The 22,057-nt window shown below is 45.9% G+C and overlaps 1 protein-coding gene and 1 non-coding gene across 2 annotated transcripts in view; both read left to right on the forward strand.

Moving 5' to 3' along the window:
• The window catches only part of LOC144494685 (sorbin and SH3 domain-containing protein 2-like), a 303,190-nt gene that overhangs the window by 250,624 nt on the left and 30,509 nt on the right, over positions 1-22,057 (forward strand). Inside the window, exons 13-20 of the mRNA XM_078213885.1 lie at positions 2,118-3,668; positions 6,023-6,084; positions 8,233-8,263; positions 8,366-8,466; positions 15,609-15,655; positions 18,006-18,120; positions 18,235-18,363; positions 20,595-20,798. Of these exons, the coding sequence (XP_078070011.1) occupies positions 2,118-3,668; positions 6,023-6,084; positions 8,233-8,263; positions 8,366-8,466; positions 15,609-15,655; positions 18,006-18,120; positions 18,235-18,363; positions 20,595-20,798 (2,240 nt within the window). The remainder of the gene's footprint in view (positions 1-2,117; positions 3,669-6,022; positions 6,085-8,232; positions 8,264-8,365; positions 8,467-15,608; positions 15,656-18,005; positions 18,121-18,234; positions 18,364-20,594; positions 20,799-22,057) is intronic.
• On the forward strand, positions 1,464-1,663 carry LOC144495417 (U2 spliceosomal RNA). Its single transcript, XR_013498263.1, has one exon. It is a non-coding gene; the product is annotated as a U2 spliceosomal RNA (small nuclear RNA).

Raw genomic sequence — 22,057 nt, forward strand, 5'->3', positions numbered from 1 at the left:
ACAGGTCCAGTTCTCACTTGAAGGAATTCAGCAAATCCGCGGCTGCCATTGAAGATGATAGTCAGTTCCAGGGGTCTCCGGAAATAAACCATCACCTGACCTTTAACCCACATCTGGACATTTGCAACTTAGAACATAGAACAGTACAGCACAGAACAGGCCCTTCGGCCCACGATGTTGTGCCGAGCTTTATCTGAAACCAAGATCAAGCTATCCCACTCCCTATCATCCACTTAAAAATGGGATCCCTGATCCTCCCTAATCTGTTGGTTGGGACAGACTGTCAAAGAACACACAACCTATTAATTTTGTGACCTTTCAAACCTCAATCAAGCTGTGCCCCTAAGTCTACCTTTCTCTAAAGTGTAAAGTTCCAAACTTTTAGCCCTATCTCGATCAGCAGGATTTCTTAAGCTGGGAATTATTCTAATGGTGCTCGGCACCCTTTCTAAGGCCTCACTGTCACCAACCGTGTGAAAGAGACCAAACTGGACATGGGATCGTTTCTCGAAAAAGATCAAGTCGACATGAAAGCCTTGTGAACAGGTTGCGAGTGACACAAAAGAGAGAGGAGAGACAGTGAAAAAGAGGTTTACTACTGAACTTATTTAGTATAATTGAGCTGTGAAATATGCCAACTCTTATTAAAATGTGCATATTCGGCACGTTTCTGTTGCTGAAGTGCTCTGGCAATTCTTAGCTTGGCTGAAATTTCCATTTTTGCACACTATTGAATATACGTACTATTTTGCAAAAATGTGTGAACACCTGATTACCATACAATGTCTGCACACCAAAACGGAAAAAATGTGGTTGTTTTCAAAAGAAAATTCAGTTAATTCTAAACTATCTGGGTGAAAATGTCAGTAATTATGCAACTATTTGAATAATCTCCTATGAAACTTGTTGAATGACTTCTGAAAAATGTTTCACCACAGTAGTTTTAAAAGTGCACTTAACTGTTGATTGAAGTTGGCGGGTTAAAGGTAACCTAATGGTGAATGAAATGGCCATTCTTCTCTGCTTCAGTATCCACACCTTAACATCTTTTTAGATATTGGTTAATTTTATAGTCACCCACAAGAACATGAGTTACAGTTAACGAGTGAGGGTTTTCGACACTGTTGTAATTTGATTAAACCATAAGAGATGCATAGAAACTAGAAGCAAGCGTAGGCCATTCGGCCCTTTGAGCTTGCTCCGCCATTCATCTTGATCATGGCTGATCATTGAATTCAATGTCCTGATTCCAACCCCCCCCCCCCCCCTTCCTCCCATATCCATTGATCCCTTTAGCCCCAAAAAGCTGTATCTAATTTCTTCTTGAAATCAGACAACATTTTAGCCTCAACTACATTTGATGGTCATGAATTCACTACCCTCTGGGCGAAGAAATTTCTCCTCACCTCAGTTCTAAAAGGTTTACCCCTCATTCTCAAACTATGACCCCGAGTTGCGAGCTCATCACTTCTCGGCCTTTTGGCTAAGGTCGGGTGTAATGCCTTTTCAGGTCAGCTTAGATCTTGTGGAGACCATGAATTGGATTCAGTTTGAATTGGATTCAGTTTGAATTGATTTTTGGAGCAAGCAAGGAGATGGGTCAAGGGCTTGCCCTGTCCACTCTGTGCATTGGCTTTGTAACTTTAAGAATGGAGTAAATATTTTTTTAAAGACAAATGTATATTAAGGGAAATATTTGTTTAGGCAACATGCATTATCCCATACTGATTGCATTTGTGGGGGTGGGGGACATTGATCGGGGGAACACTTAGTGTTTAGCCCCTTTCTATTTTATATGCTTTGGCTTTGTTTGCTAAAAGTAAAATTTTGCCCAAGTCTAGTGCCCTCGGAAAACAGGGCAACAAACCTAATATGTCCAATGCTTGTGAAAATGTTAGCATTCGATATAATGTGAGGAACATCAAGCCAAAGGTAATACATGTTACAATAATCTTCACAGTGGCATTTTCCCAGATATGGCCAAGTACATTAGATAGTAATTGTATTCATGCACTCTTCTTGCATCTTTGCTTTTCTGCTGCTGAAATGCTGTCTTGTATGCCTGTTAATTCTGGACTTGTCTCTCTTTTAACCATGCTGCTCTATGGATCTCAAAGGTGGGGATATTAGCAAATCATACCCACCCCTTCTTAGCTGTGTACTTCAGAATCAGAGTGCCTCTCATGAGTTAGGTCACAGTGGTCGCTATAGCCAGCCCCTGGTTGTAATCACACCTAGCCCAAAAAGATCTGTCCTGTTCAAGAACGGCTGGCACCTCAACCGGCAGAACGCGGAAGCCTGGAGCAGCACGGATGAAGCAACTTCACCAAAGCTAAAGTCTCGCAGCTGTGACGACCTGCTGCAGAACAACTACGTCGAGGTTCAGGAGGAGCAGACAAAGTCGGAGAGCATGGTGTCATTGCTTTGCGAGGGACAGCCCAAAGGGGAATACTCTCGAGATTGGCTGTCACCTCATGGGACTGGGAGTGGGAAGCCCCATCGGTCACGGATTCATTGCAAGTCAGCCCGTGGCGGCAAAGGCTTCTTGAAGTTGTACAAGAAAATGCACCACATAAACCGCAAGGAATTGATAAACCCAGAAGTAATTTGCACTGTGAAGTCCAGGGTGTTGAAGTATGAGCAAGAACAGCACAGGGGCATCCTTTCAGAATGGAAAGAATTTTCCAATGAGGTACCGAGGGACATGGTACCAACCAGAATCTCAGAATTTGAAAAACTTATCAAGTCAAAATCTATGCCCAATCTGGACAATGTGATTCTATCTGAAACTTATGCAGCTGCTAATAAGACAGTCTTCCCAAGACGACGATTATCTATTGAATCTTTGCTAGATGAGGAAAATCAAGGCAGAAAAATGTCTATGATGCAGCAACATTGCATGTCTAAAGCAATGATGCCAATTCATATCAAAGTTACAAATGAGAACCAGCAAAGACTAGCATCAAGGTTTGAACATTTGGACATAGACAGTGACCATGAGGCGGTAGTCTCAGACCTCAGTGACTGCATCCCGATTGAAGGCTCTTCCTTTTGTAGTGAAAGTGACTTTGACCATTACTCGTTCACCTCTTCTGAAAGCTTTTACGGCTCCGGCCACCACCCCCACTACCATAAGCATCTTCTCAGCTCCTGCAAGGGCAGGTGCCCAGCCTCATACACCAGGTTCACCACCATGCTGAAACACGAAAGGGCAAGCCAAGAGAAGAGGACAGCTCCGAAGAAACCTGAAGCAGAGTCCAACCTTTCCAAGCTGGCATTCCTCGTCAGCCCAGTGCCTTTCCGGAGGAAAAAGGGCTTGCCACCCCAAAGAAAAACTGAAAAGCCAAAATCTAAATCCGTGTTTGAGGCACTGGATTCTGCTTTGAAAGATATCTACGATCACATCAAAGCGGAAAAGAGGCGCGGCAGCCTGCCGGATAACAGCATACTGCACCGACTTATAACTGAACTGCTCCCAGATATTCCTGAGAGAAATTCCTCCCTCAAGATTCTAAGGAAGAAAGGGAGTCCGCAACCTTCCGAGCAACAAGAGGAGGAGGTTAATTTTCCTTTGTACCAGTGTGATTATGAAAAAAATCCTTTTAGTGCCTCTTATCAGGACATGGACACCAACAACAACCCAGAGAATGATTACGCTTACTACCAAGGTGGCATATAAACCATTCTCTTCACTATGTGTCTGGGAATTGTGTGATCACCAACCATTCATGCTTCATCCATCCTGCCATCTAAACTGTAAATTTTAACAGGGTGATAAAATATTATCTTTAGACAACTGTTAAAGTCAGGATGTATATGGCCCCATATATATACAGCATTGGGACGCTGCACCTCGCGTGTGCACAAGACAATTGCGCATAATTAGAGAGGGGAGGAAAGCAAAATTTAAAAAAAAGCTAAATTAAATGGTTGAGACCTATTGGATGAAGGTTTCTCACTCATCACCATCATTGGTTGTCAGTTTAGCTCATGAATATTTCTGAAATGCTTTAAAATTTCAATACATGTTAATTAAGCAGGAGGAGTATTTTTATCCAGCATCAAACATGGTGATATACGTCTATCCATATATTATACAACAAGTAATCCCTAATGATGAATGGCCAGAATGAATTTCACAAACAGGCTAATTGCTGTGTCTGTGTTTTGACCTTATTATTGATTCCTGGACCTCACCTCGTTCAGATTGATGTTCCTGTTTACCCAAAGGAACACACTTTTTTAAGCACAGTCAGGGTGAGGGGGAAGCAGGCATAAAATGCATCTTTGCTCTTGATTTTTTTGAGATCAAATTTAGCATGAGTTTTCCTCAGTTGATAGATTAAGTTGGATAAGTGGCTTTATAATGAATTGTCTCAATATATAAGACAGTCTTTAACCCATTCAGCCCATTGTACCTGTGTCAGAACAAACCCTCCCACCAGAGCTTTCTACTGTAATCCCATCTCCCTCCCCTCCTCCACCTCCATATGCTTTGGCTCGGATTCTACGGTCAGTGGTGAAGCGATGGCTCGTGCCACTGGCCGTGATTCAAGGCTGTCCATGAAGATTTAGTGGGTGTTGGAGTCCAAAGATGTGCAGGTTAGGTTGATTGGCCGTGCTAAAATTGCCCCTTTGTGTCTTGAAATGGGTAGGTTAGAGGGCTTAGTGGGTAAATATATGGGGGTAGGGCCTGGGTGGGCTTGTGGTCGGTGTAGACTCGATGGGCTGAATGGCCTCTTTCTACACTGTAGGGTATCTATGTATCAATTCCCCCCACCCCCTCCCCACCTTATTTTGGTTTGACTTTCAGTCGGGCGCTGTCTGTGGAGTGCAGGAATACAGTGGACGTCAAGCAGTCTGAATTGTAATATTCAGGGAATTTTTTGAATGTTATTTCACACTCCACACATCAGGGCCAGAGAGGTTGTTCAGCAGTAATTGTGACTTAGTACGCCATTGCAACATCATTTGCCAAAACTTAACATTATCAATGGTTTTTATTGTTCAAAAGTTGAGGTGCGCTTCACATTAGCGACTTGATGTTGACTCCATCAGCAAAGACTGCAACAATGCCCCCTGTGAAGGAGCAAGGGACCACCAACAGCAACTTTAGGATCTCCACATTTAACTGCACCCGTGGATACCAGGAGCTGCTGCCAGTTTTTTACAGTAATGATGATGAGCGCAGACAGCTTCACCGACATTGCAACCCAAGATTACAGGCCGATATTTTTATTTTGCTTTTAAATGTTGCTCTAAATTCTGTTTTCACTCTTCTCCCTCTCTGTTTGAATGATCCAGATCCACCCCAGTATTTAACCTGGCGCTAGCTGCACCAGCTCACAATCGACTAGGAATGCAGCTGGATGCGATGCCACCAACACACTTGGAAATAAAGTTCTTTCGCTTTAAGCAGGGGAAACAAAGAATGTATCCATTTTTAATTGACCTTTTAACTTGCTCCCTCTGCCTTGACTTCCTGGAGCCCTACCAACATGTTCTATTTAAAAAATGAAAAAAATAGACTTTGGAAGAGTTCCCGATTCTATTAAAAGAGATGTGATCATCCATCCATAACCATCGTGTTGTTATAGTTAATCATACTTCAGTGTTGCACTGTTAATACCATTATATATATATACTGTATATGGGTAATAACAATAGTTCAGGTACAGTATATATGGGACCAGAGGGAGAAATAAGTTTGGGCTAGTCTAAGTATTTATTGCTTTTTCAATCATTCTTATGTTCTCATTTGAATTCATGGATAGCAAACTACATGTAGACTCTTAAAAGCAGCATGATTTTTTTTTGTCTTGCTTGGTCTTAATTCATTTGCCTGGAGATAACAAACTGTTTACTAATCAAATGGTACTAAATATGCACATTGGAAATTCAAAACGTTACCGTGTGATACTTGAAGGAGCAACACAGAACTGTCAATATTACCCCTGCTTATTCCCATGTCAGGAAATAATCTGAGCATCCATTTAATGGCCCTTTCTCATTAATTGCCCAGGTCATTGCGCTGTTTCTGAGCACAGGGGAATTGACTTTGATTGTAGTTATTTTGTGGATCAGGTTAAGTTTGTCAGAATATCATTGTTCCACCACAACATTGCACTATTGACTGTCCAGATTCCAATTTAAGTATTTTTAAAACAATCCTCCTCTCCCCATTTCATGCATAGAATCATAGAATCCCTACAGTGCAGAAGGAGGCCATACGGCCCATCGAGTCTGCACCAAAAACAGTCCCACCCCAAGCCCTAACCCGGTAAACCCACATATTTACCCTGCTAGTCACCCTGACACCAACAGCAATTTAGCGTGGCCAATCCACCTAACCCGCACATCTTTGGACGGTGGGAGGAAACCGGAGCATACCTTCCTACACTGCCCATGATAGAGGCTTAACTGAGAACATTGGGTAGCTAATCACATCGCGTTAGCTTGTATGGATTCTAAAATATTATATGCAAGGATTGCTTAAATAGGTCATTTTTTAAAAGTTCATCCTATTTGTGGATGGTTGAGAAGGTTTGCAGATGATGGATGCATCACTTCTTGAAATTTGAGGAAAATTTGAAAATGCCCAGCAGTACCTAACCTGGCATGATGCTAATCTGCTGTTGACACGGGTGGAGTCAGTAAAAATCTACCAATACAGTGATGCTGCCCCCCCCTGAAATTAAAAAAAACCTTTTCTGGTTGGCTGTTCCCTCGTCAGATCCTCAATACGTGCTCCGTGTCACCTGACTGCTGCTCCTGCGATGCCAAGTCTGGTGCCAGTTATATTATGATGTGGAGATGCAGGCGTTGGACTGGGGTAAACACAGTAAGAAGTTTAACAACACCAGGTTAAAGTCCAACAGGTTTATTTGGCAGCAAAAGCCACTTTTGCTACCAAATAAACCTGCCAGTTATATTACTCAGCTGAGTGCGAACCAGTGCAGACTTTAAGGGTAAGTGATGCTTCTGAAGTCCCACGGCTATTTTCGATTGCTGTAAAAAAAAAAATATATTACTAAATTGTTTTGTGTTAAACTTGGGAATATCTGTTCGCAGCGAGAACCCATTGTCAGGCTAGGGCTGGATAGCCTAGATGTGGCTTTGCCTAATTATGAACTGCTGATTACAAACTGAATAACCTGTGGGGAATATTTAGCACTTGAGTAATTCCACTGTGCAGTTACCAGTGAAAACCAGTGCAGTCAGCACGCCTTAAAGGAGTGGTTAGTAAGTTTAGAATAGAAACTAAAGGAATACCGTACGACATATTCTTGTGTGCTTTTGGCTTATAGAGTTCAAGATAGCAATGGGGTTTCTGGGTGACAGATGACACAGAAATAAGCAACATGCTTATATTCTGTCGCCCAAATATATGTCGTTCGATCTTTCTTTTAAAAAAACCATTAGAACTTCTCAAGTTCTGCTTATGATGACTTTTCAGTGACTATTGCCAGAAATGAAATTATAAAGCATACGTGTGGGCAAGTATTTAGCCAGGCATCCCACTCTAGAAACACAGCAGTCAAAATAATGGGAAGCAAGCCTGATGACTAGTTTAAAACTGAGAGTGCAGTGCTCATACACAAGGTTTCATGCAGTTTTGAAACAATTTTGGAGCGTTTTTTTAAAAAAAACTCAGGGAATGCTGTTGTTTTGCATTTCCTGAGCCTTGGCTGCACTCAGCTGTATTCCACTGCCGCCAACTCTATTAGTGGAAGCTGAAGCCTTTAACCTCGCGTCCCTTCATCAGCACAAACCCAGATGAGGTTTATTCATGGACACTCATCTGTTGTTGAATCCAGCCACGTAAAATGCCAAGAAGATCGAAGCAACCGTAGATTGACTGTGCTCAGAAATCTGGTAAGAAGTTTAACAACACCAGGTTAAAGTCCATCAGGTTTATTTGGTAGCAAATGCCACTAGCTTTCGGAACAGGCTGTCCCTTCGTCAGGTGGAGTGGAGAAATGCCATTTCCCCACTCCACCTGACGAAGGGACAGCCTGTTCCGAAAGCTAGTGGCATTTGCTACCAAATAAACCTGATGGACTTTAACCTGGTGTTGTTAAACTTCTTACTGTGTTTACCCCAGTCCAACGCCGGCATCGCCACATCATCTCAGAAATCTGACCATCCCTCTTGAGAAATGGCAATTATCTGGGAGCCTGCATTTTTCCTCCAATTACCTGAGGAAGGTGTTTGATAACCCTTTGGGATTAGCGGCAACATTCCAGTCAATTCATAAATATGGGTATGTCTTTTGACCAAGCGGCCCAAAAAAAAACCCACTCCATCTGCTCCACGGTGTGGACAACAACTTGTTGCTGACTTTATTGCCTCTTATTTCGAATAGATCAGGATTCTCATAGGACTGCCTCAGAAATGGGCCGTGCAATGTTAAAAGATCGCAGAGGACCGACAGATGAACCTCGGAGGAAACCGGAAGAGAAAGAGGTAATTGAAAAGAGACAACACCGCAATACTACAAATTACCTTTCATTTTGTTCCTAGATGTGGATTTATAGAATGTTACAAGCTGAATTTTTTGTCAAGTTCCCCAGAAAAATGTTTTTAAAATATATCAAGTTAATACTGCAAGGGTTTTAAGCTGTATCTAACTCGGGTCAGACCTCTTTCAATGTGTCTCTATTCCTCCATGTGGTTATATTCAATTTGCATTGTTGTGCAGGTAAGGGCAGCACGGTGGCACAGTGGTTAGCACTGCTGCCTCACAGCGCCAGGGACCAGGGTTTGATTCCCGGCTTGGGTCACTGTCCGTGTGGAGTTTGCACATTCTCCCCGTGTCTGCGTGGGTTTCCTCCGAGTACTCCGGTTTCCTCCCACACTCCAAAGAGGTGCAGGCTAGGTGGATTGGCCATGCTAAATTGCCCCTTAGTGTCAGGGGAACTAGCTAGGGTAAATGCATGGGGTTAAGGGGATAGGGCCTGGATGGGATTATGGTTGGTGCAGACTTGGTGGGCCAGATGCCTCTTTCTGCACTGTAGGGATTCTATGATTCTATGATATTCTTGTAACCCTCAGAAGCCATTGTAAACATGAGGAACATGGGATTTTTCAACTTAGTTACCTGTCTTAAGAAATAAATATTGCCCCTTTCCTGATCACTTTACAGCCAGTAAAGTATTTTTTGAAGTATAGTCACTGCTATAATGTGTGGAATGCTGCAGCCAGATTGTACACCGCAAGCTCCCACGAACATCAGTGTAGTAATGACCAGATGATCTTTAGTTTTGTGATGGTGACTCGGGGATAAATATCGGCTGGGACCCCAGTGAAAGCTCCTCTGCTCTTCTTCGAAATAGCAGCATGGTGTGAGGTTCAAGAATTCGCCGACACCTGGTGGTCTGGTACCAGCGTGTGAGTTTATTGGGAGTTCCATTTTCCTTGCATGATGTTTACAGTCTCCTGTTGTTCTCTCTCATTATTTCAGAGAACACCCATTCACATTCATTGGTTAAACACATTTGCAGAGGTGGCCGACACGAATTGGTTCTGACCTCTGATCATGCAGTGTACATGTGATCGTGGTCTCTGCCAAGGTTAGCTGATCACGAGCTGTGAATGTATGTGCTGGTCTAAGCATGTTGTAACATTGTAACATGTCCCAGCACAAGTAAAACCCACGACCGCAGCAGGATTTATCCTGTGAGAAAACGTTAGTACAAATAGTTGCAGCACTCCCCAAGCACTGCACAGGAGTTGCAGCACTCCCCAAGCATTGTGCAGGAGTTTCAGCACTCCAAGTACTGCGTGGGAGTTGCAACCATGATTTTTGAGCTCCAGTCCTGGAGTGGGACTTAAACCCTCAAACTTTGATATGAAAGCAAAGGTGTTACTGATGCGCGACAATTAAGCACGTGGAACCAAGGCTTTGATATTGAAGGCTTTTATTGTGTAACAATGGAACTACTAACACGAATACACCAGTTCAGACTGAAGGGGTCCTGCCGGAGCAGAGGGTCTTATACCTCGCTACCGGAGGCGGGGCCCCACTGGGATGTGCCATGATAACACTTATAACAGGTAAACACCCTAACCCAACAACATTGTACAACCCCCACAGTAACAACACCCTAGCCCAACAGTAACATAATAACAACCCCCAGTGGTAACCAACGATGGTTCACCACATTCACCCCTCCTTTAAAAACAAAAGGCGGCGGGGTGCAAGAAAAACAGGTCATATATACAGAATTCACAAGTCCAGACGGTCTGGAGGACCGCACTGACGCTGTGATCTCCTCAACACCGGTTGCGAAACCGGAGCAGGTGCTTGCGGTGGCGTTCTCTCCAAAACAACGTCCGGCTGTCCCCTCAAGGACTCCCGGGCCGGTTGGCCCTGGTGAGGCGATGGTGCAGGGGATCCTGGAACCTTCGGTGGTGGCGCCGATCTCCGAGTCTCAGGCAAGCTGTACATGGGAGTAAAACTGTTATGCACTGGTCCCGGTGCTGACCGCGCCACGTCTGGGGAAGCAATGAGGAGTAGTGGATTCGTGACTGGGGGAATAGGAGCGACAGGAGTTGCTACGTCCCCTGCGGGCGCCAGGTCTCTAATGGAGACAGTGTCCTCTCGCCCGTCAGGATATGCCACATAGGCATACTGAGGGTTGGCGTGGAGGAGTTGGACCGGTTCGACCAAGGGGTCGGACCTGCGAGCCCTCACATGTCGCCGCAGAAGGACGGGTCCTGGGTACGTCAACCAGGCTGGCAATGAGATCCCCGAGGACGACTTCCGAGGGAATGAGAACATCCTCTCGTGGGGAGTAGCATTGGTTGCCGTACACAGGAGGGAGCGGATAGAATGGAGCGCATTTGGAAGGACCTCCTGCCAACGGGAGACTGGAAGGCCCCTGGATTTCAGTGCCAGTAGGACAGCCTTCCAGACTGTAGCATTCTCCCTTTCCACCTGTCCGTTACCCCTAGGGTTGTAGCTCGTGGTTCTACTAGAGGCAATCCCGAATGAGAGCAGGAATTGCCTCAAGTCGTTGCTCATGAACGACGAGCCCCTGTCGCTATGAATGTAGCAGGGGTACCCGAACAGGGTAAAAAGCTCACTGAATGCCTTGATGACGGTGGCAGTCGACGTGTCCGCACAGGGGACAACAAACGGGAACCGGGAGTACTCGTCTATTATGTTGAGGAAATAGACGTTCCGGTCCGTTGAGGGAAGGGGGCCCTTAAAATCCACACTCAGCCTCTCAAAAGGGCGAGTGGCCTTGACCAATTGTGCCCGGTCTGGTCGATAAAAGTGTGGTTTGCATTCTGCGCAAATCCGACAGCTTCTCGTCACTGACCTGACATCCTCCACCGAGTAGGGCAGGTTGCGGGCTTTGACGAAATGGTAGAGTCTGGTGACTCCAGGATGACACAGATCATTGTGGAGGGCCTTCAAGCGGTCCTCCTGCATGATGGCGCATGTTCCGCACGAGAGGGCATCCGAGAGCTCATTGAGCTTCCCTGGACGATACATAATATCGTAATTATAGGTGGAGAGCTCAATTCTCCACCGCAAGATCTTATCGTTCTTGATCTTGCCCCTCTGCGTGTTGCTGAACATAAACGCCACGGATCGTTGATCCGTGATCAGAGTGAACCGCTTCCCTGCCAGGTAATGGCGCCAGTGTCTGACTGCCTCCACAATGGCCTGAGCCTCCTTCTCCACCGCTGAGTGCCGAATTTCAGGGCCTTGAAGGGTGCGGGAAAAGAACGCGACGGGCCTGCCTGCCTGGTTTAGTGTGGCGGCTAGGGCGAAATCAGATGCATCACTCTCCACCTGGAAAGGGATGGATTCATCCACCACGTGCATCGTGGCTTTCGAGATGTCGCTTTTCAAAGCCTTGAAGGCCAATTGGGCCTCCGGCGTAAGTGGGAAGGTCGTGGACTTGATGAGCGGACGAGCTTTGTCCGCGTAGTTGGGGACCCACTGCGCATAGTACGAAAAGAACCCGAGGCATCTCCTCAGTGCTTTCGTGCTAGCGGGCAAGGGAAGTTCAGTAAGTGGGCGCATACGGTCTGGATCAGGGCCAATGACCCCGTTTTCCACCACGTATCCGAGGATGGCTAACCTGCGCGTACGGAATACGCACTTCTCCCTGTTATAGGTCAGATTCAGGCGAGATGCGGGTGCGCAGAAAGTGTTGGAGATCCGTGTCGTGGTCCTGCTGGTCATGGCCGCAGATGGTGACGTTATCCAGGTACGGGAAGGTAGCCCGCAACCCGTTCTGGTCCACCATTTGGTCCATAGCACGCTGGAAGACCGAGACCCCATTGGTGACACCAAATGGAACCCTGAGAAATTGGTATAGACGACCATCCGCCTCAAAAGCCGTATATCGTCGGTCCTCTGGGCGGATGGGGAGTTGATGGTAGGCGGACTTAAGGTCTATGGTAGAGAACACTCGGTACTGCGCAATCTGATTGACCATATCAGAAATGCGCGGGAGAGGATACGCATCCAGCTGCGTATAACGATTAATGGTCTGACTATAGTCGATGACCATCCGAGGTTTGTTCCCGCTTTTGACTACCACGACCTGCGCTCTCCACGGACTAGCACTGGCCTGTATGATCCCTTCCTTGAGGAGCCGCTGAACCTCAGATCTAATAAAGATCCGGTCCTCAGCGCTGTAACGCCTACTCTTAGTAGCGATGGGCTTGCAGCCTGGTACCAGATTCTTAAAGAGGGATGGTGTAGTGATTTTCAGAGTGGAAAGATTGCATGCGGGGCGCTTTGGGCAATTTGGAGGCTGCGGCTGATTCCCTACTGCCAGTGAAGGGAGTGGCCCACCGTACTGTAGGATCACACTCTTCATGTGGACCATAAAATCTAGTCCGAGGAGAATTGGCGCACAAAGGTGAGGTAACACAAGGAGCCTGTATTGCTCGTAAATTGTGCCCTGTACCTCAAGAGTTACCATACATCGTCCTTGGATCGGTACAGACCGGGACCGTGATGCCATGGAAATTGTCTGCTTGGCAGGGAGAACCCGGAGTCCACACCTTTTAGCAGTTTCAGGGTGTATGAAACTTTCAGTGCTCCCACTGTCAAACAGACAATTCACAGTTCGACCATTTACCTTTATATCCATCATGGAATTCTCAAGCCTGTGGTGCTTAGTCTGGTCCAGGGAGATCGACGCCACCGTTGGCCCCTGGGCGTCACTGCATGCCGCCGATGTTGATGCTGAGGACCCCTGCTGGTCGCTCCTAGTCGTCGTGGACCATGATGGCCGCCCCCATGAATCGCACGTGGGCGAGGGCGCCAAACGCAGCGACTCCTGGTGGTCTTCCTCCTCCTCCGTCAGCCACGATGGCGCCGTCCTGGGTTCGCACGTGGTCGGACCTCGTGGGTACTGCAACGCCGAAGGAGATTGTCTCCGTTCTGGAGGGTTACAAGCTGCACTGCCGTTTTTAGACTTCGACCTGCAGACTTTACCGTAGTGGCCTTTTTTACCGCACTGGCTGCAGATAGCTGTTCTTGCCGGACACTGCTGCCGTGGATGCTTGGCCCCACCACAAAAATAGCATCGCTGGCCACCTGGAGCTGCCGCCGTCGTCGGATCGATCTGGGAGCGCGGGTTAGCGGGGCGAGGAGGGAGCTGAGCTTGCTCCTGCCACGTTGACTGCACGTGGTCCTCGGGGTACAGCGCCAAGCTCTTCGACGCCGCCTCCAGCATCCCAACCATCTCCATTGCTTGGGTCAAGTCGAGGTTCCCCTTTTCCAGCAATTTAAGCCTGATGTACGAGGACCCTACCCCTGCTATGAACGCGTCTCGGGCGAGGTCGTACATATATTGTTCGGCTGATACGTCTTTACAATCGCAACCCCTGGCAAGCTGCAGGAGCTCATTGGCGTAGTCCTCCATGGTTTCGCCCGACTGCCGACGTCGTGTAGCGAGGAGGTAACGAGCGTGTATCTCGTTGGGTGGTTTCGTGTATCGTTTCTTCAGGAGCTCGACGGCCCTCGGGTAAGTGGGAGCCGCACGAATCGCAAGATAAATCGTGTCGCTTACCCTTGCGTGGAGGACTTGGAGTTTGTCACTGTCTGTAGTGATAGCTACAGAGGCTGCCAGGTAGTCCTCGAAACACTTCCACCAGTGGTCGAAGGTGTTAGCGGCACCGACCGCACGTGGGTCCAGCGCCAGACGATCTGGTTTTAAGATCTGTTCCATACTCTTTTTTTTTGTACAGCTGAGAGTTTTCTGTTACACAATAAAATTGATGCGCGACAATTAAGCACGTGGAACCAAGGCTTCGATATTGAAGGCTTTTATTGTGTAACAATGGAACTACTAACACGAATACACCAGTTCAGACTGAAGGGGTCCTGCCGGAGCAGAGGGTCTTATACCTCGCTACCGGAGGCGGGGCCCCACTGGGATGTGCCATGATAACACTTATAACAGGTAAACACCCTAACCCAACAACATTGTACAACCCCCACAGTAACAACACCCTAGCCCAACAGTAACATAATAACAACCCCCAGTGGTAACCAACGATGGTTCACCACAGTTACCACTGAGCCAAGGCCGACAGAAACGAGCAGAATCATATGAACAAAAATATTCGGCGTGCCTGAGGAATGTGGTTCCCCAGTGAGATTCTAGAATTGCTGCATCGTTACACACTATCCAACCTGCTGCCACATTTTGGCTATGCTCCAGCAATGGAAGCTGGCTTGCTATATCAAAGCTCTTTTTTGCCATGGGTGATACTAAGAATGGCCCCATTGTGGCGTTCACTGTTGCCGCGAGAGAGAGTTGTGGCAATCCTAAGGAAGGGCAAGGCTGAATTATCCTTCGAACAGAGAAAGGGTTTCAGCTTTGTTAAAGTGAGGATTTGAAATTGCAAGTTGTCCGGGCAGCTTGGGAACGGGAAGGAGGTTTCAGCTTGGGGCTGTGCAAGACCAGTGGTCCACGATCTGACACACCACCTACTCGGTGTTGATATTAGATTGACTTAGTTCAGCAGAGCTTAACTTGTGTTTGAATAAAGGTTGTGTTTGAATGAATCCTTTCAGTCAATACTTGCAGTTAGCAGGACAGTGCAAGATTTGGGTCATGCAAACCAATAGCATCCACAACTTTATCTTTTATGTCTGACATCTAGTCATATTTTTGAAAACTCATAAACTGTTTAATTATACCATTATACCAGCGTCATAATGTTCGTGGCTTATTTATTTACTTAGCCTGTGCATAATCATAGAGCCAAGCAATAACCTTGTTGGTGACTAAATGAAGTTCTTTAAACCCACCTTCAAGGCTCGTCAACGGGTACTCCTCAACAAAGTGAGTCACTGTTAAGCTTGCACCACAGTTGCAGCCAGGTCTTGCCATCCTCACTGATATTGGGTGGCTGCGCTGATGCTTTGACCAGTCCGGGAAGGGTGTAAAGGGCGTCACTACGGCCGGGCAAAGCCGGGTGAATGACCAGTGGGTTCTACCATGAGCAAGTGGGTTCTGCTGGATGTTTTCTCCAGCCACTGGATGTCACAGAACAAATGTTTCATCAGTGCGTTTGTTTTGCACTTCAGCACTTATTCTTTCTGAAACTTATTTTCTCCTTTTCAGAGACAGCCTGCGAAAGCAATTTACGATTTTAAAGCTCAAACAGCAAAGTAAGTATTGCTGTCTTGTTTATTGTGACCTTTCTTTTTAATATTCTGTAAATATTCGCTTTTTAAACTTAAGATTTGATCCTGAAGGGGTCAGTGAATAGACCCCTGGGGATTTGGATGGGAGGGTGTCAGCAATCACGTTCGTGTCCACCAAAGATATGTAGAATACCATCAGCACAATGTCTTGTCCATGCTACCTTCTACACTCCTCTACTGGGGCGGCACAGTGGTTAGCACTGCTGCCTCATAGCGCTAGGGCCCAGGATTCGATTCCCGGCTTGGGTCACTGTCTGTCCGGAGTTTGCACGTTCTCCTCGTGTCTGCAGGCGTTCCCTCCGAAAGTCCAAAAGACATGCTGGTTAGATGCATTGGCCATGCTAAATTTTCCCTCAGTGTACCCAAACAGGTGCCGGAGTGTGCCAACTAGGGGATTTTCACAATAACTTCATTGTAATGTTAATGTAAGCCTACTTGTGACTAATAAATAAAGTTTTTACTTTATAGTTCGTTCTGTTTCTACGTAACAGAAGTAATCGGAGCAGCAATAACCATTTGGCCTTCAAACCCTAGTCCCCAATTCAATATGATCATGGTCAATTTCCTACCTCAATTCCACCTTCCCCCATATCCCTTAATTCTCTTAGCTAATGTCCTTTAGGGAAGGAAATCTGCCATCCTTACCTAGTCTGGCCTACATTGACTCCGGAGCCACAGCAATGTGGTTGACTCTTTAATGTCCTCTGGACGGCAGTTAGGAGTGGGCAATAAATGCTGTCTCAGAAAGCGATGCCCACAACCCATGAATAAATTAAAAATCCAAAAACCTCTTGATCTCCGCCTTGAAAATATTCAGTGACTATACATCCACATCCCTCTCAGGTAGAGCATTTTAAATATGCATAATCCTTTGAGTGAAGAAATTTCTCCTTATCTTGGTTCTCCCTGGGCACAGCCATATTCTGTGTCCTAGACACAACAGCCATTTCACTGGTATTTCTAACGGTGCACTTCTAAGGGCAGCAAATGGCACAGTGGTTAGCACTGCTGCCTGACAACGCCAGGGCCCCCGGTTCGATTCCAGCCTTGGGCCACTGTCTGTGCGGAGTCTGCACGTTGCCCCTGTGTCTGCGCAGGTTTCCTCCCACACTCCAAGGATGTGATTAGGTGGACTGGCCATTCTAAATTGTCCCTTACTGTCCCAAGATATGTAGGTTAGGGGGTTTAGTGGAGTAAATCATGGGTTTACGGGGATAGGGCAGTGGGTGGGCCTGGATAAGATACTCTTTTAGAGAGTTGGTGCAGACTCGATTGGCCGAATGGCCTCCTCCTGCACTGTAGGGATTCTATGATTCTACTTAGTAAGATTGAAGGCACTGGTTTTCTTTGGGTAGCTGCATTTTGGAAGTCATGAGAGAAAATTCCCAGAGTGGGGTCAGTATTTGTAAGGGTTCCTGAGCAATTCCATTCAATTCAATCCAAATTTTATTGTCCAATTCAGATATTCATTGCGAGTATATTGCTTGTTCATCAAAACAGCATACAAGTGAATAATTTACATTGAAAATCATCAGTGGGCAAACCATAATGACAGCCACAGGTTTCAGGAATGCACTGATGGGAACTTGGATTAATGCTTCATTTGAAAGCTCTCACAGCGCTCCAACAGAGCGGTACTCCCTCCTCAGTGCACTGCTTGAAGCCAGAACCATGTGACTTGAAGAGAAAAATGTGACCGGATTAGCAATAGCAGACGTAGATTGGTTGGATCCTTTCAGTCCTGCCCACTGTGGGACCGGAGATTTCCACCCAATATCAATGGACACTTTGCTTGTCTGTCAAATTCTCTGTCCTGCCCATGCATCGAATCCCATGGCGGGTGAGACCAGACGATTTAGGCCACTATTTCAGATATGTGCAGAAATTTGTTTGGTAGGCACAGTGTCTGGGCAGCATGGTGGTACAGTGGTTAGCACTGCTGTCTCACAGTGCCAGAGACCCAGGTTCAGATCCAGCCTTGGGCTACTGTCTGTGCAGAGTCTGCACATTCTCCCCGTGTCTGCATGGGTTTCCTCCAGGTGCTCCGGTTTCTTCCCACACTCCAAGATGTGCATTGTTAGGTGGATTGGACATGCTCAATTACCCCTTAGTATCTCAAGGTTTAGAGGATTAAGTGAGGTAAATCCATGTGGTTCCACGATAGGGCGTGGGTGAGATGCTCTGTCGGAGAGTCGGTGCAGATTCAATGGGTTGAAAGGCCTCCTTCTGCACTGTAGGGATTTTAAGATATGCCATACTATTGCAGTATGATTTGTGTTCAGTAAATGTATATTAAAAACATGTTTACCTACAGGGAGTTACCATTCAAGAAAGGAAACATTGTCTACATTATAAGACAAATAGATCAAAATTGGTTTGAAGGTGAACACCATGGAGCAGTTGGCATATTCCCGATTTCATATGTTGAGGTCTGTAGTTTTCTACCTATTGCAGTGCAAGTTGTTTTGGTGCATTGTGCTAAACATTTATTGCACTTTTTGTAACTATGTTATAAATTGGTGAAGTTTATTTGTTTCTTGCAGAAGTTGCCCCCAACAGAAAAGGCACAGCCAGTCAGACCACCGCCCCCAGCTGAGGCCAGAGATTTTGGGGAAGCTATTGCAAAATATAATTTTAATGCAGATACCAACGTGGAGCTCTCATTAAAAAAGGTAATTTTGGATTCATTAACTCTTCGCTCCTCAAGACATATTGCTCCTTGAGGGAAAAAAAACACATCTGGAAGATAGGTAGCTGCCTCTGCGAAATAAAATTCCTTCTCCCGTTTGCATGTTGCAGTCTTCCATCTGAAAATAGATTTTAGAATATTCTTATTCCTGCTTTGTTTCTGCTTGGAGTCATCTACAATGATTACAAGCCATTGCTCTGCTACTGTTGCAATAGAATCATAGAATCCCTACAGTGCAGGAGGAGGCCATTCGGCCTATCGAGTCTGCACCGTTGAATGTATTCACGTAACTGGTTGAATACATGGGCGGCATAGTGGTTAGCACTGCTGCCTCACAACACCAGGACCCGGGTTCAATTCCAGCCTCGGCTGACTGTCTGTGTGGAGCTTGCACATTCTCCCCATGTCTGCGTGGGTTTCCTCCCACACTCCAAAGATTCAGAGGGTCTAGCTGGGTAAGTGCATGGGATTACAGGGATAGGGCCTGGGTGGGATTATTGTCAGTGCAGGCTTGATGGGAAGAATGGCCTCCTTCTGTGCTGCAGGGATTCTTTACCACAGGAAGTAGTTGATGCCAAAACATTGAATGTATTCAAGGGGCAGCTCGATACAGCACTTGGGGCGAATGGGATCAAAGGTTATGGGGAGAAAGCAGCATTAAGATATTGAGTTGGACGATCATCCATGATCGTGATGAATGGCGGAGCAGGCTCGAAGGGCCGAATGGCCTCCTTCTGCACTATAGGGATTCTTTTATCAAAGTATAATAAAGTTAGAGAGAATTGGAAACCTGTCTTTCTTTCAGTCAGTGTGTTGTATGTTACCCTGTGATCATGTTGAATGCCAGCTACCCTCTTATAATTGTTCTGCAGCAAATTGGGAATCTCGTGGGGAAGGAGGCCAATATCTATCAGAACCAATGAATATAACTTAGTAGTTTCCAATGTCAAGTTTGCATCACTGTAGTGCAGCGGGTATTTGCAGCATTGCACTGGTTACATATACATCTGATTCCTTGGGGTCAAAGTACATATGCACAAGGTGGGGTTATTTGCCCTGGTGGGTTTCTGTCTTTCCAGTCCCTGGTGATAACTGGATCCATGTCATTTGGTGAAGTCAAAACTAAAATACAGCAGCTTTCTTTTCCAAGACGCCAGTGTCCCAGCTGTCCCCATTTATGAGTATACAAATACCCACCACCTGTTTAACCATGTAATTGCCATTAAACTGTAACAATGTAATCCATGAGACACTTACATGGTAGGCAAGCAGTAATGTGCACGCAAGCTCGTCACAACGGATGATTCTGGAAGGGATACACACATGTATTCAGCTAATCCCATTTAGTGTGGCAAACAGCCTAGGTAAGAGATGGTGGCACAGTGGTTAGCGCTGCTGTCTCACAGCGGCTCGAGACCTGGGTTCAAATCCAGCCTTGGGTGACTGTGGAGTTTGCACGTTCTCCCTGTATCTGCATGGGTTTCCTCCGGGTGCTCAGGTTTCCTCCCACAGTCAAAGATGTGTGGGTTAGGTGGATTGGCCATGCTAAATTGTCCCTTCGTGTCCCAAGATGCGTAGGTTAGGGGGATTAGCGAGATAAATTCGTGCAGGATGGGGGAGAGGGCCTGGGTAAGATGCCTGTCAGAGAGTCGGCACAGACTTGATGGGCCAAATGACCTCTTCAGCACTGCAGGGATTCTGTGATTCTATGATTTGTCCCTGTCTGATGGTGAATGGCTTCATGGTGATGATGCATGATGCTCTTTATCAGAACTACCAGACTGGTTGTGAGGGTAAGGAGGCCCAAAAATGGGGTTGATCTCTTTTTGGGCAAGAATTCTTTCTTTCAGTTGCACATTTTGGGCACAATGTCAGAACCAATTAGTGAGATGCATTTTAAGATCAGTAAAACTACTTTCTTCAATGTGAGTCATCTGGAATGAGCAGCTAGTTGGAGAATATAAGCATAAATCTGTCAAAGCTTTCTACATTATAGGCAGCCATGCTGAAGCCAAAAAGATAAGCAAAAAATGGCAAATAAACATAGGCTTAATTTGTTCTCAGGGTAGTTTGTCTTGTGAGCCACCTTTAACTAAGAAACAGTGCATGGAAACAACTAAGATGATGGTTAAAGTAAAGCACAACACGCTCTGTGCTGTGATGGAATATTATATGTGTCACTGAATGTGCAGCTGAAATGTCTGCTCTCTGCAGGGTGAAAGGGTCATCCTTGTCAGGCGGGTAGATCAGAACTGGTACGAAGGAAGGATTCCTGGGACAAGTCGGCAAGGTATCTTCCCAATTACCTACGTGGATGTTCTCAAGAAGCTGCAACCTAAGAATTCTGCAGAGTACCCCAGGCATTCACTGCCTTTGAGCTTTTCCAGTGATAGGATTCACTGCCTGGGATCTACAAAGGTAGGTGGAACCATACGTTGTTGAGCATTTTACCGAGATCATTATAAACAAAGGACAATGTAAGAATAGTTTGGGTTTTCCCTGTTACTGACGTGTAAGAGTCTCTGGAGATAATGGAGTTGGAAACGCACCACCCAGGAATATTATGGGAGGGAGACGATTAGAATTCTGAGGTCGGGATTTTCCAGCCCTTCCCGCCAGTGACATCCTCTGGTCCTGCCGAAGATGATTCCCCTCCCTCTCCCCGCCTCCCACACTGGTTGCCTCACGGTTGGATGGGTGAGCTATGTAAATGGCCTTAGATATCAGCGGGACTGGAAAATCCCACCAGCAGCAAACTGCCTCCACTGCTGGAAAACACGCCACAGGGTGGCTGGAATATCCCACCCTCAATCTTTTTTGTTGTTGTTGTTTTAATTACGAGTATTTATACAAAGAAATCTGATTATAGATGATAAGCGCTATGTTATATTCCACTCGTGCATTTGAATATAATCTGCATTTTGATTTCAGGACTAGTTTGAGAAAATTGGCCACAAAATCACCGTGTGAACAATGTGTTGTCATTCGCACTGCAGCTTCGGGGCTGTTTGAGACTCAAAGTAATAACAAATCTGAGAATAAAATCGAAGCAAAATACTGCAGATGCTGGAAACTGGAAATGAAAATAGAAAATGCTGGAAAATCTTAGTAGATCAAGTAGCACCTGTAGAGAGAGAGAGGGAGACAAGAGTTAATGTTTCAGCGCTCACTAATACTACCAACTCGGAAGAAGAGTCATACGGGCTGGAAACATTAACTATTTTTATTCTCTCTCCACAGATACTGCCTGACCTGCTGAGTTTTTCCAGCATTTTCCATTTCCTTCGTGACTTTTAGATACTTGCTTTGGCTTGTTGTTGGGGTAAACTCTTGGGCAGTTAATTTTTTGTTTTGGTTTTTCAACCCATTGGGCCCTTGGGATTTAGAACTCTCTTATCTTACCACAAACTGATGTTAATCTAATTCAGTGAAATGGGCTGAAAGGTCGCCTGGTGACTAAGTGGGATTCTTAGCGTTCTAACTCTGTCTACAATGTGGCACCAATGGATTAGCCACACTCAGGCAGGCTATGTGAATGATTGTGGCAAGCTGTGTTGTCACCTTTGTGTATTAGAGGGGCGTAACGAGCACAATTCTAACTCATGGGATAAAAGGGGAAGCTGGCATTTGAATAAGAAATAAGAAAGTGACAGGAAACGGAGTCGTGATAAATGATT

This window comes from Mustelus asterias, chromosome 6 (assembly GCF_964213995.1).
Source record: "Mustelus asterias chromosome 6, sMusAst1.hap1.1, whole genome shotgun sequence".
In the NCBI taxonomy this organism is placed as follows: Eukaryota; Metazoa; Chordata; class Chondrichthyes; order Carcharhiniformes; family Triakidae; genus Mustelus; species Mustelus asterias.